This window comes from Azolla caroliniana, unplaced genomic scaffold, assembly GCF_043228905.1.
Source record: "Azolla caroliniana isolate FFs.n. ecotype wild unplaced genomic scaffold, voAzoCaro1.0.p SCAF_153, whole genome shotgun sequence".
Lineage (NCBI taxonomy): Eukaryota > Viridiplantae > Streptophyta > Polypodiopsida > Salviniales > Salviniaceae > Azolla > Azolla caroliniana.
In genome coordinates this window covers 45,935-64,105 of record NW_028230588.1, presented here as the reverse complement: position 1 = coordinate 64,105, position 18,171 = coordinate 45,935, and the positions used below count along the sequence as shown (strand labels likewise).

General features: G+C 35.6%; 2 protein-coding genes and 1 pseudogene across 3 annotated transcripts; all 3 read right to left on the bottom strand.

Moving 5' to 3' along the window:
- Positions 1 to 2,024: 2,024 nt before the first annotated feature.
- LOC147848999 (ricin B-like lectin EULS3) lies at positions 2,025 to 4,105 on the bottom strand. Its single transcript, XM_087337881.1, has 3 exons — positions 3,780 to 4,105; positions 3,147 to 3,269; positions 2,025 to 2,308 (listed from the first exon to the last, which is right to left on the bottom strand). The coding sequence occupies exons 1-3, from the start codon at positions 4,062 to 4,064 to the stop codon at positions 2,105 to 2,107; spliced, it is 612 nt and encodes a 203-aa protein (XP_087194007.1). The 5' UTR covers positions 4,065 to 4,105; the 3' UTR covers positions 2,025 to 2,104.
- A 2,288-nt stretch (positions 4,106 to 6,393) lies between these two features.
- LOC147848998 (protein RER1A-like) lies at positions 6,394 to 7,378 on the bottom strand (annotated as a pseudogene). Its single transcript, XR_015531859.1, has 2 exons — positions 6,993 to 7,378; positions 6,394 to 6,655 (listed from the first exon to the last, which is right to left on the bottom strand). The product of XR_015531859.1 is annotated as a protein RER1A-like (transcript).
- Positions 7,379 to 8,558: 1,180 nt separating this feature from the next.
- LOC147848997 (uncharacterized) lies at positions 8,559 to 14,727 on the bottom strand. Its single transcript, XM_087337885.1, has 10 exons — positions 14,540 to 14,727; positions 13,725 to 13,900; positions 11,917 to 12,037; positions 11,751 to 11,811; positions 11,554 to 11,654; positions 11,074 to 11,144; positions 10,843 to 10,941; positions 10,556 to 10,736; positions 9,548 to 10,417; positions 8,559 to 9,078 (listed from the first exon to the last, which is right to left on the bottom strand). The coding sequence occupies exons 2-10, from the start codon at positions 13,821 to 13,823 to the stop codon at positions 8,996 to 8,998; spliced, it is 1,686 nt and encodes a 561-aa protein (XP_087194011.1). The 5' UTR covers positions 13,824 to 13,900; positions 14,540 to 14,727; the 3' UTR covers positions 8,559 to 8,995.
- Between the last annotated feature and the right edge of the window lie 3,444 nt (positions 14,728 to 18,171).

The following is an 18,171-nucleotide window of genomic DNA, read 5'->3' as shown; positions in this document are numbered from 1 at the left end:
GGACATGTTCAAGATTCTGGCAGGATTCCTGGGGACAGTACATTTTCTTTTCCTTCAGATACTACAGGGGAGATCTTCTCACTTCAGAAGAAAGATCCATCGTAACACAACCATAGAAATTTCAAGTAATTCTTTGAACCGAAGATAATCGTGTTGTCAAAATTTTGCATTTTCTTAAGCAAGCAAAGAGGAATACTAAAGAGGAGTGAAGGTTTAGAGGGTAAGGAAAATGATAAGAAATTTTGAGTTCATGCCAAGGGTCTATTTAGGTGTTGCAATTAATGGAAAGTTTCCACGGTAAGGCTTTTGGAGCATTACCTTACAATTGCTGAATAATAAAAGAAATATCTTACATTATGTATCGAATACGCGCACAGGAATGTACTTGTTTTCCATCCTTGACTTTTTGTATGATAGTAGTTGATAGTATGTCAAACCGATACTTTCCATACTCTACATCATCTGAGCTCATGTACCGGTGGTAGCACACTGAAATTATTGTAGTAAAAATCTGGCAGATAGGTACTGTTTTTGAAGTATATTTCCAAACCAGATTATATTAAATTTAGGAGTGTGGCAATCCATCATTTCGAAATTGAGAAGTTTTATGTTCAAACTTTCTTATTTCTTTATGCTAGTGTCTCAAATTTCACAAAATTTGTGTTTAGTATTCTAACAATCAAGCATTCAAGTGCATTTAGCAGAAGTTTTTAAGTTGTAGCTTCCGTATTTCTTTAGGCTAGTTTGTCTCAAATTTTGCGAAATTCTAAGAAATGTCATTCCAAGTGCATTCAGTAGGTTATGAGATTAGGAAACTCTTGAGCCTTCAGGAAACATTGCAAATGTATACTTCAGATATTCTCAAAGACTAGTATGTTTCAGCTTAGCTCGTGTTTGTCATAGATGGATGTGCGTTAAAAGTAAGTAAACTTGCTAACATATGTTTCTGAGATCCTCTAAGATTTAGTAGATTCCCAGGATTTGTGTATTTCATTCTTATCGTAGTTTGATGTCATTATGCGCCTTCAACAAATACCCTAGTCTATCTTTTGATTGAATGACCACTGATTTCCTACATGGAATATAGTGGTTAATTTTGTGGGCTCAAAAATTTATCTTATTCATTTGAGGATAAAGTTAGCTTGATGAACATTTCTAATTAAGCAATGATAACATCATGGCTACAGATTAAATACATAGAAATTTGCAAACAAGACGTATAACTAAATTTGTAAAAGAGGTTGAGGTTTCATATTCTCTAGTATCTAACAAGATGATATATATTGGACACCTATCCCATTTTACAATATTTCCAATTGAAAACAATCAAAGCTCGGCAGATCTTCTGTTTATTTCAGTATACAATTATAGTTATTGATTATAAGAAAAAATCTATCAATCTTTGTGAAAAAGATCAAAACCTTTGCTTGCCAATGCAATAAATTCTTTTTCTTTTAATTGTCACTCGTTTGCAATGATCTAGTATTGAGCTCCAAATGAATTTTTAGTCACACAAAATATCCCTCCCCCTCTACAAAATACATTAAAAGCTTGCATTTACCAAGCATTCTGAAAATGCAACATATACACGTATTCCTCATTCAATTAACACGCTACTATACTATAAATTTGTGTTTAGTTGTTTAGTGCATGATAGTAGTATAGAGTCCCACAAGAATGCCTATGGTGTGAATACAATGTTATCTTTGTATGTGCTTTTCTATCCTTAGAAAAGAGTAGAAGTGGGCCTCGGTAAAATTATTAGCCAACATATTATCATTTTGTCATGAGAGTGATAAAGAAAATGATATTAGAACCTTGCTTGTTGAGTAAAGAAAACGATAATGTATCAAAGCATATAGCTAAAACAATTGCACTACTAACTAGAATATACCGTGGTTCCCTAAACATCCAAAGATGATTGGCTTGGTAAAATCATTAACATGCAACAATTAACCCGAACAGCTTTGAGACAATCATATACTTTTGAGAGAAACATATTACCCCATGTGTTAGAGTTTTTTACATCACTTTGTTATTTGTACATATACGGTTATGAACTTCTATATAGATTTCATAGGACATAAACACCACCAATATGAAGTCAGAGTGGAAAGATTTTCCACAGTTGATTAGCTGTCTTATGCCATGTGTCAAGCTCCAAGGTTTTACCTCCCCCAGAGACAGTCAAGTTCAAGAGAGTATTACTAGCACATCGAACAGTCTTGAAACCCTCTCCAAAATCTTGGCTTTCCGTCCACATTATGTCATCATCTCTTATATTAGCTTCATAATCCATCAAACGCACCTGGTGTCAATAAGAAGCAGAAAAGATAAACAAAATCGACAAACAATGGAGAAAAACCCCAAAATAACTTTCAAGTGCACCTGTTATTTCTGAGTTTTTTGGCCAAAATATACTCTAATCATGACAAGTGCAGCTCTTAAAGTGCAACCTTTCAAACAAGATTAAAGGACTTCTGGCTTCATGCCTCACTTAACATTATTTTCAATAAAATATCAATAAGATAGTAGCCTTACTGGTTTTGTTTTTCAAGGCAGTTTTTGAAATGGATGATGGAACCAGCTAAACACAAATTAGGAAAATAAATATCACCAACGTAGAACTCTAAATGAATACTTTTCTTGTATTAATATATATTTGGGATGGGATCAGACTTCCTTTCTCCTTATGAGGGGCTCGTTGGGTGGGGATGCAACCCGTTGCAGAGTGAAACTCCCATTAGAGAGTAGAAATAGTTAAAAACACAAATATAGATACATTTTCCAGGCTACTATATATATATATATATACACACACACATACAGATATACAATTTTTCTTATTTTGTGGCAGGTTTAGAGAGTAAGAAAACTCCAATTGGGATGGGTATACATGCTCACTCATATACTTGCACCTGAAGATATATAATGTGATATTTCATCTAACCAAGGCACTTCTGTTTTCACTTATGTGCCAGGGGAGGAGTAGAGCTCCAGGACTCCTGTGGCACTTACAAATCATCCTTTCCATTTGTCTCAACTCTTTATAATGACCAATCACAGTGAGTAATTATTCAACTGTCATAAAATCTGCGAAAAGCAATCACTTAGGTGTCCTTAAATAGTATTGAAATCGTTCATACCTGCTCACCCTTGCGTTTTCCATGCTTCAGGATCTTCCCTGTTCCCTTGTTAATAAGACTAAAGGCGGGGTGTCCATAGTTATCGTTCACTCTCAAGCTATAGGAATCGTCCTTCAGCCATTGCTGCAAAAAGAATGCACTTTTATGTTTCTTTTCAAAATATATATTGCATGAATGTTACGAAACCATTATATTTGCACATTAAACATCAAGTAGCACAAAGTTCCCAAGTTCAAATTTAAGACTAAACCCACAAAAAAAGAAGATTAATTATAGAAACAAATAGCATCATTGATTTGGGATTCTGATTGAGGATGACTAGCCTGGCTGGTTGAACTCCTCTACTAATCAGCTGCAACTAAGATTAAGAACATAATTACACTTGAAAATAGTTAATACAAAAAAAAACAAAACGATATCGTGTATGAATAATAATAAAAACGTTGCTTATACGTATGAAAATCACAAAAGAAAAAGCATGTGGGAATATATGTATAATTAGTGAAATAAGCTTATATGTTATGCTCGCAAGTATGGATGCTTCATGAAATTAAATTTCTAAAACAAAATATAATAAATCTATAATACATATATGTATCTGACAGGCATACACATACATATGTACAAATGTACCTGGGACAGGTCAAGTGTATTGGCGGGAAGCAAGGCGAGGCAATGGTGTTGGACGGCGAGGTTGAATCCTGGGTGGGACTTGCAGAAGACACGGAATACATGGTCTCTCAAGGGGATTCCGCCTTTCTGTTGCTGCCACAAATCCGACCAAGATGGATAGAACACGCCTTCCTCCTCCTCCAAGAGGCACAGTCCGTCACAGCAGATGGTGTCCACGTGGAAGTGAGCGTGCGGATCGGTTCTCAGGATCTGTTGTAGATCCAATGAGCTTGTTGTACCCACCATGCCTGCCTGCCTGCCTGCCTCTCTCTCTCTCTCTCTCTCTGATTGTGTGTTTATAGTATATACACACACAGCGCTGGGTCGGTCTGCGTACTTCAGCCGCTAATATATGTATCATGTATGTATATATATATATATGTATGTATGTATGTATGTATGTATGTATGTATGTATGTATGTGTGTGTGTGTGTGTGTGTGTGTGTGTGTGTGTGTGTGTGCATTTTCATACACACACACATACATACATTTACCGTTATACGCATAGTATGAACCTTACGTACGATACGTGCATTCGCATTCGAGTATGGTTTGATACCCTCGAAGAATGGTAAATATCATACTTTTGGATTGACTATTTATTATGAGGTAAATAAACCTAAAAAAAGAAAAAGAAAACTTTAAAAAAGGGGAATAAAACTAAAAAAAAACTCAAGAATGTTTGAATAACATTCACTTTCGTTTCCCAACGTATGAAAACGAATGTTATGCTAGACCAACACGAATTTTATGTACTATGATACATACATACATACATTATTACATATATATATATATATATATATATACAGACGTTGGTAAGGATATTGTTATTTCCCCAAACTTATTCCAAGAATGCCCCTGGGGTTTCGAAACTCCCAAAGTAGTCCCCAAATCGCGTCAATATAGATAGATAGATAGAATGTAGATATCTTCCCCTAGTGCATAACCTTAAGGACTCAATAAATCTAACATTTGACCCATCTTCTTGCAAATGAATGGCTCCATGGCTTACATATTGGTTTTTGTTGTTGCCAACCATGTGGCCATCCATGAACCACATGGGCTGATAGCCATCATTACTAACTTTTTAAGCTTCATTAATCATTGGAAATTGAAATGATTGGCCGCACTAATGGATTCAATTGATCACAATACACATGGAATCATGGATTCCTGTTATCATAGTGCCCTTAGTACTGTATAGTATAAAATTATGTATTGTGTTTGCAAACGAAAGAATATGTTCTACTCATATGAATTCTATATAAGTGATAGTAGTTAGAAAAGTTGCGAAACATTATGAACTTGATGATGAGGAGTGATGGTGACATAAGACAATAATCCAAGAAAGTGGTGAAGGAACCTCTAGCACCGAGCCCACACTCCAACATTCTACCTCCATTACCTTTTACTTCATGCTCAAACATATTCCCACTCTCAAATTTTCTCCATAAATTACCTTTTAGTTGTTGCTCAAATGGTCCTCTACCTATGCTATAAGCATTGAAGGACCCCTCTCCTAACGTAAGGATTACGGTTGGGCATGTATATAAACCTCACGGGGATGCCCTTATAGGTTATTTGTGCGTGGTCAGACCATTGATTAAGAGAGAGTAATCTTGTAATGTGACTCGAAGAGCATCCCATTCCAAGAATCGACTCGTACATGCAAGCTAAAATTCGCTTAGCTAGAGTAACCTTGAGGCTATGGTTGCTACTACACTTGGCATTAGACAAACATAGGTCCGGCCAATGACTTGTCCATGTTAGTCCCAGATGCAACAAATCTTCTACTTAAAAAGATCAGTATGTGCATGTGTAGAGTTGGCATGGTACCTTTGAGTAAGGTGGGATAGCAAGAAAAGAGATACAGATAGCAATAGCAATAGCGAGAAGCAATGTGTCACACCAACTGTCATACACAACCGTCAAAAAAAAACAAAAGTATTTTGGAGATAAGCTGTTATAAAATATGAAAACAGAATTTTGGACAATGTTTTTGAAAAAAAGCATAATAGAATTATATCTCTTCCAATGATGGGCATATGCATTTTATGCTCTATCTAAATGTTACTTGCCCTTCATGCTCATCCCCTTTAAAATGTTTCTCTTTCATGTACAAAGAGATGGATAGAGAGAGAGAGAGAGAGATTGTGTTACAAAAAACACGGAGACACAGTGAGATTGTATTTTAACAGATTCTAGAGAGAAAATGGACTCTCAATTCCTTCAAAACTAATGCACTTCAATTCATCGCTAGTGTTGGTGCTGCAGGAGGCAAATAATGAGAGAATGGGTAACCTCAGACATGGCAAAGCGATGATGACATGGAACAACAATCCATGTGTTTCTTGGAACTTCAAAAAAAATCGACCATTTAAACCCTGCGCTTCATGTCATTCGTCACTTCTTCCCTGTGTAGGCGCTGAACAAATTGCAAAAATTCTAAGCAACAAGAAAAGGTCTACTGGTATTTTTCACAGATTCAACTATGCGTCCATACACACATACATATACATATTCAAATATGCATGCATACAAACATACATACATACTTACAAGTTTCATTCATTCATTCACATACACATTGACATATGCATATACCATATCATACACACACACACACATGCTTTTGAGGATAATATTCTTACCTGTTTGCCAAAACTGAATGGTACATATTTAAACTTGATCATGTGGCGTAGCTGGACGCTTCATTGTGAGAGTGAAAAGAACTATCCAATAGAGCAGCAGTATCGGCCAAAAGACAGGAACGTCAAATCTTGAAAAGAAGGTCATGCCAAATGCCACACAAAAAGCCTTTGTAAATGCATACCTGGAGTTACAGAAACACAAAACATAAGAGGATGATAAAGTTGGAGAGCAAATCAGCTAATTTTTTAAAGAACAGTAATTTCTCTAGCATGTTTCCATTTCAAAGGAAGCCAAGTTCCTCGGTAAAAACAATGTGCAAAGAAAAAAATTCATTTTGGTGAATGCTAGATAATATTCATGAGTTCATCCATTCAAAATGTTTCTCACTGTATATACTTCTCTTCATAAGCAAAGCAGCCATGTACGATGGTGATTGTTATGATGAGAAGTAAAACACGACTTAGAAAACAATTAGACTAACCATACCATACACAATTGATGATGATCATGAAACTAACCAGAACTTAAATTCGGGAAGGCGTCGAATGAAAGGCTTGAAGTCATCCGAGACATTGGAAGGAAGGAGAGGACCATCGCTGCTGATCTCTGGATCAATTTGAGGAGAAAGAAAACCGATAAGAAGGTTCAGAAGATAGATCCCTAGACCATAAGTCACGATATAGAAACCTTGGATATAGCAAACACGCAGGCAGTAAGCTATGGAAAAGAAGAGAGAAACGATCCACGGTAAAGAAGAGCATGAGGAGCAGATTTGTCAAGATAATACTGAAAAGATCGAGGGAATTGAGCTTGCCAATGCAGAAGAAGATGGGCGGATTGATCTTCTATAGCACCTGGGCCTGTTTGATGTGTCGGAAAGCATGCTTCCATGGGTCCTTCGTCGTCTTCCTCCTCCTACTATTCATTAACAACTCAATGCGTTTAAAAAGAGTTGATAGAAACATGGCCACAGTTTATGAGAGTTTAAAGATCCCTACACGTTCATCTACAGTCACTTCAAACTGGGGAACAAAATACAAGCAATGCGCTCACAACAAGCTTTTCCCTCAACCAACCATTCAAAATTCTTGCTAATTGATATCTTTTTTGGGGCTATTTTTATGTAGATCATTCTTAGGGTTGCCATAAAGCCGAGTGCAGGACATGCCTTTCAAGGTGCCAATATGAAGTTTGTTCATTTCTAAAATAATCATTTGTATGCTCCATGATTGGATTAATGATATTAATGGAGCTAGCATGTAGATTTACCCAACAAAGTTTGACAAGGATAAATTTCACATGTTCGGATTTTGTGAGTACATATTGATGAGATCTTTTTTATTAGCAATGAAATGAATGTGAGTACATATTGATGAGATCATTTTTATTAGCAATGAAATGAATTTTGTGCGTGACATCACAACCATTTGGCCTCGCAAATGGATTGTATGAAGAAGTCCATCTCTTTAGTCAAATAATTTGTAAATAAGCATTACATTTTTGTTTTTGTAATCATAACATCTAGACATTTTCAGATTTTTCCCTCAATAGAAACAAATATAAATGAGAACGATACTACAAAAGGACAAACAAAACATCACGAAAGAAGACAAAAATGTGCGTAAACTCAAGTCGATACTTCATCTAATTCTCTATCATCGTGTGCACTAACCTAAATTCATTTGTGTCTCACTATCTTGCTAGCTTGAATATCTCCTTACTGTATTGCAACACTGGCATTAGAAAAAGTTGTCTATCGGCATGTTAAATTGTTGCTCTTCTATATTGGCCAATTCTCATACCCTATACTTTTTTCCTTCCCCAAATAACATGACATCTTGTTGTATTCAGTGTTGTGTGAAAGTAGAAAGGAAGATGTAAAATTATTATGGGTGCATTGATCCATTGTCACTTTCATTATCATTACTTCGTAACATCTTCAGCCTCACACTAAAGTGCAAATTCCCACATCATGCAAGACTACATAATAATGCATGTTGTATGAGGTCACAAATCCCAATGCCCATCCCAATATTCTTTAATAAATAAGATACAATGCCATTCCATTGGACATCTTGAAGATGTGCATCAATACCAATACACAACCATCAGTTAGACCAAAAACATATCGCAATTTTCTTTTACATTTATTTGCTATGCATGAAGTCAATAAGAAAAAGTTATCTACAAAGACACATCATTTAGTTTTTAAGGTTCATGTACACAAGAATGTGCCACATTTGAATGTTAGAATTAGTCTTCTTTACATTACAAGGAAGAGGTTAGAAAAGAGAAATTCAATTTACTTCTCTTCATTTATTATTTTTTGAATCACAGGCTGCATCTGCTTTCACCTGTTTATAATACTGCCATTGCACTCCTTTGTCGAGCCATACATTCTCATCAAGTTTTAACCATCATTGAAATGTGACAGTTGTGCATATACATACATTTGAACAAGACTCGCCTTCTAATCACAATTGTTCAGTATTGGATGATTTCTTATAAATTCCTTACAACCTTAACCAAGCACTTCCAATTGGGATGCCGCTTGTTCTGCTAACGAATCTGCCTGAGCGGGGCCAATAAGCTCATCAAGACGTTCTGAAAAAGGAAAACACTTCAGTGTCTCTGTTTTACAAACCTATGGTATTGTCACCTTATTCAATCCAAAAAAATGCATGCATTTGGTTCCTTCATCTCTTAAGAAATGCTTACAGATAAGAAGCACGTCTAAAAATGCTATTCAACACACATAAAAATATCACACAATTCGATGTATTTGCCAAAACAATGCCCCACTATTTCGTATCTCAAACAAAAACATCCAAATGAAACATCTTAAGCACCACATTAAATGCATAGAGAGAGCAAAAGGAGTGGGCATTTTTTTAGGACAATACAGAAAATGTGTGGGCACGTGCAAATTATGTTTAATTTCAGTGGAATGTTTACAGCAAAACCCTAATGAATAGTACAGATGTTCAAAACATAATGATATAGAGTGAAGACAGCTGCTCAAAGCATTGGAAATGTGCATGCAACATGCTGGATATGATTTTGTATGCCATACTTTGGAGATGAAGGATAGCCCGCGTCATTTCCTTCAGAAGTGATGCTGTCTGACGCCCATGGTTTTTTGCATCCATTTGCTCAAACTCCTGATCAAGGTTACAATTTTCATCATATTTATTTCTTCTTAACTGTTGTTCATCACAATTCACCTTCCTCAATACCGGTTCTGATCCTTGTCTTGTCTTAAACGTTTCAGCTTGATAGTTTCCAGAATCAAAGTTTCTTCTCAAGTCCATTGGTTTCAATACATCATCTTCTTCATCTTGGGCTCTCTTCACATTTAAATAGCTGGCTTGCTTTCGCGCAAACTCCTCAACCACATTAGGGTTGACCCAAGATGTGTCAAATGGCATCCTGTTTTCTTTTGTGCTTGAATCATTATCCCTCCAAGCTGTAAATTCAGAAGGACATGATGATAAAGATGTGTTATCCTTTGTTGGAGATGTTGATGGCCTTTGCATATGCTTGTTGTCTTTCATATACTCAATATGTCTTGAAGTAGATTGTTGAAGTACCAATGGAGGTTTTACACACCTACTCTTAGGTTGGGGATGGGATTGAATGATGTTTGGGCAAGACTGAGGACGGATAGCTGCATTGCCAGTGAGAGAACCATTTAGTGTTCTCATCTTTTTTGAAGAGGTTTTCAGACGTGTTATTCTTCCCAGCCTCGAAAACGATGCCGTCCAAAAGGGAGGGTGTCTCTTTGTAAAGGTAGTTAAGTGTTGTCGATCCTCAAGGACACCCATAAGTTTATTATCGGTATTATCTCGAAGGTCAATCAGTCTCAAAGTTGTCCATTCCTCCATTACATCGAGTAACAGCTTCCCACTAATTCTAGTGAGCTGATTACCCCTCAGATTCAGAGCTGTTTTTTGTACATTAAATCCAAATTCAACATCACGGAAGATTGCCTCTTTTGTAAATTATATATAGCATGTAATCGTAATGCAATATCCTTTAAAAATATATATAAAAACTAAAGGATTAAGGAGGATTTTGTTACATTCAAGTGGGGTGCCAATCCTCAAGACAGTGCAGATGGTCTGTACAGTGAAGTCTGAGAGGCGATTCAAAGAAATGTCAAGGGCAATCAGACCCTTTGGTCTCATTGTCAGTGCATTCACTCCTTTTGAGCTTCTAAGACTTGCTTGCCAATCTCCTTGAGTCCTTCTACATACATGTGCCTTCAATATCACAATCTATCATCAATACACTTAAAAAAGGACCCTTACATAAGGTTCATATGCATATGAAAAAATAAATGTTTAGGAAACACTGATGAATCGGCACCTTGAGGATTACACCTAAGAGAGCAGAAACTGCATCAGTTAATCCACATGCAGAAAGATTAAGAATCTCCAACTGTGCACATTCTTGTAAGCTTTTACCCTATTAAGTAAGTGAATAGTTCGTTTAAGAGTTTCACAAATCTAGCTTCATCAATAGCAAATTTTAAATTGAAGATATAGGAGCTGTAATCAGTATCAGAATCAATTGTTCTGTTTAACATTAACAACTAACCAGAATTTGGAGGCCGTGATCTCCAAGCTCACTATTTGCGAATGACAATCGCTTCAACGTTGGTGATTGACCTAATTTCAACATATTGGGCGTTAAAAGAATAAGATACAAATTTTATTACATGCATTTTGGAACTGATATTATAACTCAGTCACAGAATTGCATATTCACTATTCAGAAAAAACCAATGAGAGTTGTCTTAGATGAGTTAGCCGGAGAAATCCTCAATGTACAAATGAAATTTTATGTGGTGGCAACTTGTTAGGTAGCAAAAACTGTAACATGTTATCAGGGAAGTAACAGCGGCTCACAACGTTTCTGGTTATGTATATCTTAAAGGTAGTAAATAAAAATTGGTCTAAATTATTTTGGTTTGCAGGTAGAACAATGTCAGAACAGTAGGGATCCTGAGCGGGGGGAGGCAGACCATCATTTTACAATAGAGAATCTCATACATTCAGTTGTAGGAGATTTACATACAGATGGATTCTGCAATTATTTTCAGATCTCTCTGCCATAAGGCAAAGCCAAGTTCTAACTCTTGCAGACATCCCCCACTTGATAAAGCCCATGCCAAATTTCTGCAGAAGAAACAAGGTCAAGAACCTTTAATTCACTAAACCAAGTTCACTTACTTGACAATTTTTCACAAAACCATGTTGAAGCCTATTGCTTACTTAGAAAATGTATACAGAGTTTCTGAATGCCTGTCCCCAAGAAATCCCAGCTTCTTGTTTTCTGCAGGAGATTCAAGGCTACAGTATCTCAGATGGAGAAACTAATTTAATGTTGATCCATCATTTGACTACAAAACAGTTACATATATCCCTAGTGAGAGTGAACCTTCATTCCTCTTTTGTAGCTCTGCATGCTTCTGGAACAAATGTAAGGTAGAAACACTTGATCTTTTCAGTGCTTTGGCAATCCCCAAAAGATCCGACGCAATCACTTCATTCACATTTTTCTGAAAATAAATCAGTACATGAAGTGTACATATAAATATATGAAATAGGGAATAAACTTCTGATTTGCAAAGTTAATTAGATGGTGAATGATAAGCCAGAAGCTAATTGATTATGCTCTCTCCAAAGAACCAAGGATAAAAGCACTAAAAAAAACATGTGCCAAACCCATGAAACTTACATTAAGGAAGAAAGCACCCTGAAAGATATATCCAAAGCTCACATCTAAGGTTTTATAAGGTGATAAAGAAAAATATAGGAAGCCATTCAATCGTAAAGTGACAAAAAGGTGTTCCGAAGGAAAACGAAATCAACAGCTATACTCCACAAAGATACAAGAAATATGAGATAGCTTGAACTCCATGTATGTTATAGGCATAACCTTACAGACCAAATTTATAGCTAGTTTTAATTTGTTAAGGGTAGGATGGTCAGGAAAATGGTTACCCTAGGGACTTGAACCAACCCATATGGACCTATGACACATGGAAAACATGGTCTGGGATCCTTAGGCATTGAGCTATATAAAGGGAACTAGCTACCCTTTCATTACAGCATCGTGAAAATGTTGTCCATACTCTATTGGTGAGGCTAAGCTCTCTTCTTCAGATCCATTATTTAAACAACCATGGTATATCATAATGTGATATTTGGTGGTATGGGACACCAATGATATTTTCTGTGTCTCATGTCCTTTGCTCAAGGGTGGTTAGTGTGGTTAAGCACACTAAATCCATTCTTCTCCTTAATCTCTTCTTCTTTTGCTCATCCTTAGTGTGATCCTTAATAATGCACCAAGAAAGATGCTTATAAGTAGTATTCCTTCACTCCTCTAGAAGAGAGACAGTGCAATCACTCAAGCAAAAAGGCATCTCTACCTTCAAAAAGACCAAAGCCCCTTGTTGATACATGATTATGATGGTTTTTCTCCACCAAAAATCATAGCCCCCATGTTTTTTAATAAAGAAATGAAAATCTCACAGAGAAACAAGCTCATTTTCCAACAGTTTGACCTACCTACATATATGTGAGCATATTCTGTCAATCAATGACAAACACGACTATGACTACTCGTTTTTTTTACCCCTTATAGCCCAAAGATTCAACAACCCTTGGATTTAATCTCTAAAGAAAATCGCGTGCATGTGTCTTCTCTTTGAATAGGATATGGCCTTCACATTGCCTTTTCATGCTCACCTTCAAATGTATCTTGTCCAAAACTTGATATTGGTTTAAACACCCTGAGTAAGCATTCAAAGCCAATACTGCAAATAATATACAAAGATAAAAATCAAAATGTGTTGGTGCAGTTGCCCATGTTAATACCGATATCGATGAGAAAGCTCTTTCATAAAAAAACCAAAACAACAGCCGAACACTAAACCATTATGGCTATTCCAGTATCATATACATAGGCAAGAAACAATGTTAAAATTCTGCTGAAAACACAAATGGTTAAAAAATATTCGCCAAAAAGTTTTTGAATTGTTTCAAGATGAGGGAAAATGAAACACAATGCATCTGCATATATGCATCCAAATACACTTAAAATGTGTGGAGACCTAATGAAATATAAAATATAATAATCCATATGACATTGATGTGCACATACTATTGAACAAGGATATTTAAATTTTCATAGACCACAAATAAAGATCAAGAATGCATTTGTTGTGAAAACATAGATACCTCAATTTGGTTAGTATCCAAAGTTCTTCTTTTGCTACTATCACATTTATTGAGCCGTCTCAATTTAGGGCCAACTGCATGAGACCTTTCCTCAACCATAACTAATTCAATTGTCTACCAAACTCACTTTTATCAAGTTTTCGTACAAACACATTTCATCAAAGGTTCATTTCATCCTGAAATATAAATGAATCACACGAAATAGTTTCATCACCCAAAGCAAAATTAACCTTTTAAAAGAGAGAGATACTGTTAGAAGGAACAAACTTTTTTTTCTTATCAATTTTCAAGTCCCGCTATGTAATATAAGGGACAGACATTATGTCAATATGTGAATAATGGGATATAAGGGATATTTTAAATAATCCTTGAATGCACGTAATATAGATGGTTTAAACTAAATTATACTCCTTCCACATAATTAGAACCTCATATGATTATGCATAGAATTTTGAAACCCATTTTGAGTTTAAAAGAAGCCTAAATTTTTCAATGCCCAAGGTATACGTGGTTATAACTTCGTACAGATAATTAGAGTAATTTGACAAATTTGAGGATCACTATTCAAAATTTGAACTTTGATTATTATATGCAGAGTCTCCTGTGCTAGGAAAATAAATAATGGCATATGGTATGTATATTATATGTGCATTAGTACTATATTTCGGTTTTTGTTTTGCTTGAAACTATTTATTCTTTAAAAAAATTTAACGTACAGAAATGCATTTTATTAATCTTTGTAACAAAACTGAAGAAACGATGAACGAAAAAACAATTAAATCATATTAAAACGAGCTTCACGGAAGAACTTTTACCTGGGGCAAAAAAATGGAGGAAGAGATAATGAGCCTTCAGGGTATGGTAGGATGTAGATTTTGTGAGAATATATTCTGTGATGTTTTCTGCGTAAGTTTCGCCATTGGAAGCACAGATGTGGATACTGAGAAGAAGGAAAAATAGTATGAACGACGATCGATCATCGCCATGGCCATCACAATGAGAACAAAAGGAAAAGAAAACAAAAGCATTCCTCATCAAAGAAGAAGGAAACCGTTCAATTCGCCAACATAACATAGCGCTGCTATTTTTCATATTTACTCGACTACCCCTCACTTTGTCCCGGTTAATGTTATGTTACGATTGGGACTCTTTCCTAAGACACCCACCCGGACACACATCGTTACAACGAAGAGAAGCAATAGTGGATGCCCCATTACCTACACATGCATGAGGCACATGATGCTTCAATGCTCCACCACTAGTCTTCATGCGGCAATGTGAATTGATCTCAAGATGTTACATTGGAGAGGACCACGAGAGATCTGCAAATTATCCCTGCCCATGCCATGTGACCTATAATTGAGAAGGGGATATAACAAGTAAGATCAAGAGGATATACTCACCATGATGTAGAAAAAAGGGTGTGTGATACTACAATTGGGTGACCCATTCATATAATATGACAGAAAAACTTGGCATGGTGTTAGGGTTCAATGACTTGGTTGACTACTAAAAGCAATAAATTGCCTGTTGTATAGATAGATAGATAGATGGTTGTATGGTTTGGGTAGTTAAACCTTCTTCTCCCATCTATGAGGTTCTAATACTTTTGGGATGGTGCCAATATGCATTCTTGAATCATATGTTGAATGTCTTATCACATATTTCTATTGATAGTCCTACTTGATATCGTTGTGCTTTTCCATGATGTGAATGGGTATTTAATACCCAAGTGTTTTCCATTATGAAAGCCTTCAATTGGTTTAACTTTACCTAAGGTGTGTCTTTCACATGGTCATAATGATGAAAACAACAACAACTCGACACAATCAATTATAGAACGAGGAAAGAAAACATGTGCCATAAATCCATTTGGGATGTTTATTAGCATTATTCATATGCGTTGGAGTATGTTTTTCTTTTATCACAAACACTTTATAGCATTAGGTCATTGAAAGTTAGTGCTTTGTTTCTATTCATGGCCTTGGGACTAGTGCTATTCAAATGATTATTCAATCTCATAAAGGAATTGTTGATTTGGGTTTTGTGATGTAACGATAATGTGTTCAAATATTTGAAAACATTGACCATTGTGCATTTTCAATTTTAGAATGCACATAATTTGGTATCAATTTGTTCGATGAGCTAATGAGATTATTTTCAACCTTTGGGTGGTGGAAAATGGATTTTTAGGGAGGTGTAGCTAATTGTTAATATATTTATCCCAAAAGTCAAATATATGAATGCTTATTTTGAGTGACGTGATATAACAATTGTGCTTTTCGATATTTCAATATTTTTGTATGTGAATTGCGCAATGCTCGTAAATAATCACTTTGTTAGCACCGCCTTTTGTAATGTAATGTTGTCACTTTTGGCCCATACGTTATGAATAATGAATTTATAAAGCCACATTTTTGGGAAAATGTTAGATAGAATTATCAATGTCAATATATAAATGATTTTTAAAATGGGTGGAACACTAAACCCAACTTAGAAAGCATAATATTTTAGCATTGTACACCATACACTTTGTTTAGTAATTATATTCTCTAGTGGAGATATAATGCCAGTTCCTGCATTTCTTTTCTCAGCATAAAGACACATTACTAAAACTAGTTTACATGAAACAATGTATATTTGCTTTCGAGGTCTAGACGACATGAATGCATAGTTTAATTTCCTTATTAACATAATTTATTGTGGGGTGATTCATTGCTATTCATCAACAATTATATTGTTTATGAGTGCATGTATTTATACGTCTTGTGATTTCCCTCAACTTCTATGTGCTCACCTCATCTTGAGGCTTCTGACACACATGCAAGCAAATAAACACTTATGTTCACACTCATATGTAAGAAATATACACGCAAGAATATACATATATTAACCCCGTGCAATGGATTGTCTCTTATTTGATGTAAAAATATAGAAAAAAAATATTCGAGGTGAGAAAGATAGAGGCAATGAATTGATGCTTTATTGTTAGTGAGTTGTACTTATTTGATACATTGAAATACATCTCATTGATATTGGATGGCATGGCCAAATAATATACCAATGTAATGTTTATCATCACTTATGTTACCCTGTTAGTGTTAGTAACCCATGGTTTCAAAGTTTGAATTGGAAATTGGATACAATCTTAGATAAATTTGTATAGTAGAGGTTTTAGGCTTGGTTCTTTTGCTAATCAACTAAAAGGGTCACAATCAATAATGATTTCTATTGTATCTAATTTGTCATTGCCACCATGAACAATTGGTTTTTAAACTAAAGTACACGTTGCAAAGTAAATAGTGGAGTCATTGTATATACACATATTAATATATAGTACACCACATGGTCCAATGACTACACTTCTTTCTGTTGACCGTAATTCTATCTCTTTTTTGAGGTCTCAATGTGGGATATGACCATTGTGGGTAGGAGTGGGTGTAATTGCTCCTAAGGTGCCTACAATTGTATTCATACTTAAGCTATATCCACTTCACAAATTGTCCATGTCTAACTTGGTTATGAAGCTCACTCAGCAACCTTAGAACTTATTCAAGACCCTTAAGCAAGTTAAGAGAGAAGAAAGCACTCGTACAACTTTACTACAATTCACTCATTAATTGTTATCCACGATAATACAAAGAGGATTAATTAACGGAAGGTTTGAAGAAAGCAAGCAACGTTGATCTTACAAGAAAGAAAGATGAAGAAAACTCAATGATATAAAAAGTGAACAATGCATTGGCCAACATGACTCATATATTGGAGTGTTGCACTTCCAATGTTTTTTTTAGTCTTGAGGAGTCACCATCCTCTTGGTAGGCTAATCGAGGGATCATGCACACATGACGCGGTGAGGGTAGGTCACAAATATTTACATACGTGAAGGGTATGTTTGCTAGTGTTAGAAAGGGACTAATGTGATTGGATAGAAGGAATGATAGGTGCATGCACTATCATGATATTGACAACCAATGAATGAAGTCTCTTTAAGGAGCCTTGGAAGAGGTATAAAATGAGGCCAAGCTACCTTCATGAAACACGTTATGTTGGAAGGTTGCAGTCTTAAGGCACTAGTGGTGTGTGCTAGGCTTTCGTCACTATAAGTGTGTTATCTCCTCCAATACATTAGTCATAATAATATCTGTCGATATGGGACATCTGTGGTAGGATGGTTATGTCTTGATCATAACTTGGGGGTGGTTGGGTGGAATGGGATTTTGTACATCGAGAATGATGGCATGCATACATTCATTACATGCTTAATTGCTAAAACCATTTGGGTATTATTAACTAAGATTATTTTGTCATCCTTTTAGTGTGTTTTTGTCTAGAGAACCAAAGTTTTACCTTTGTTGCATAAGTCAATATATTGGTTGCTTGATTGGAGTATGAGAAACAAGTTATTGCTTGTTGGTATCAATGGAACATGACAACAAGTGCTTAA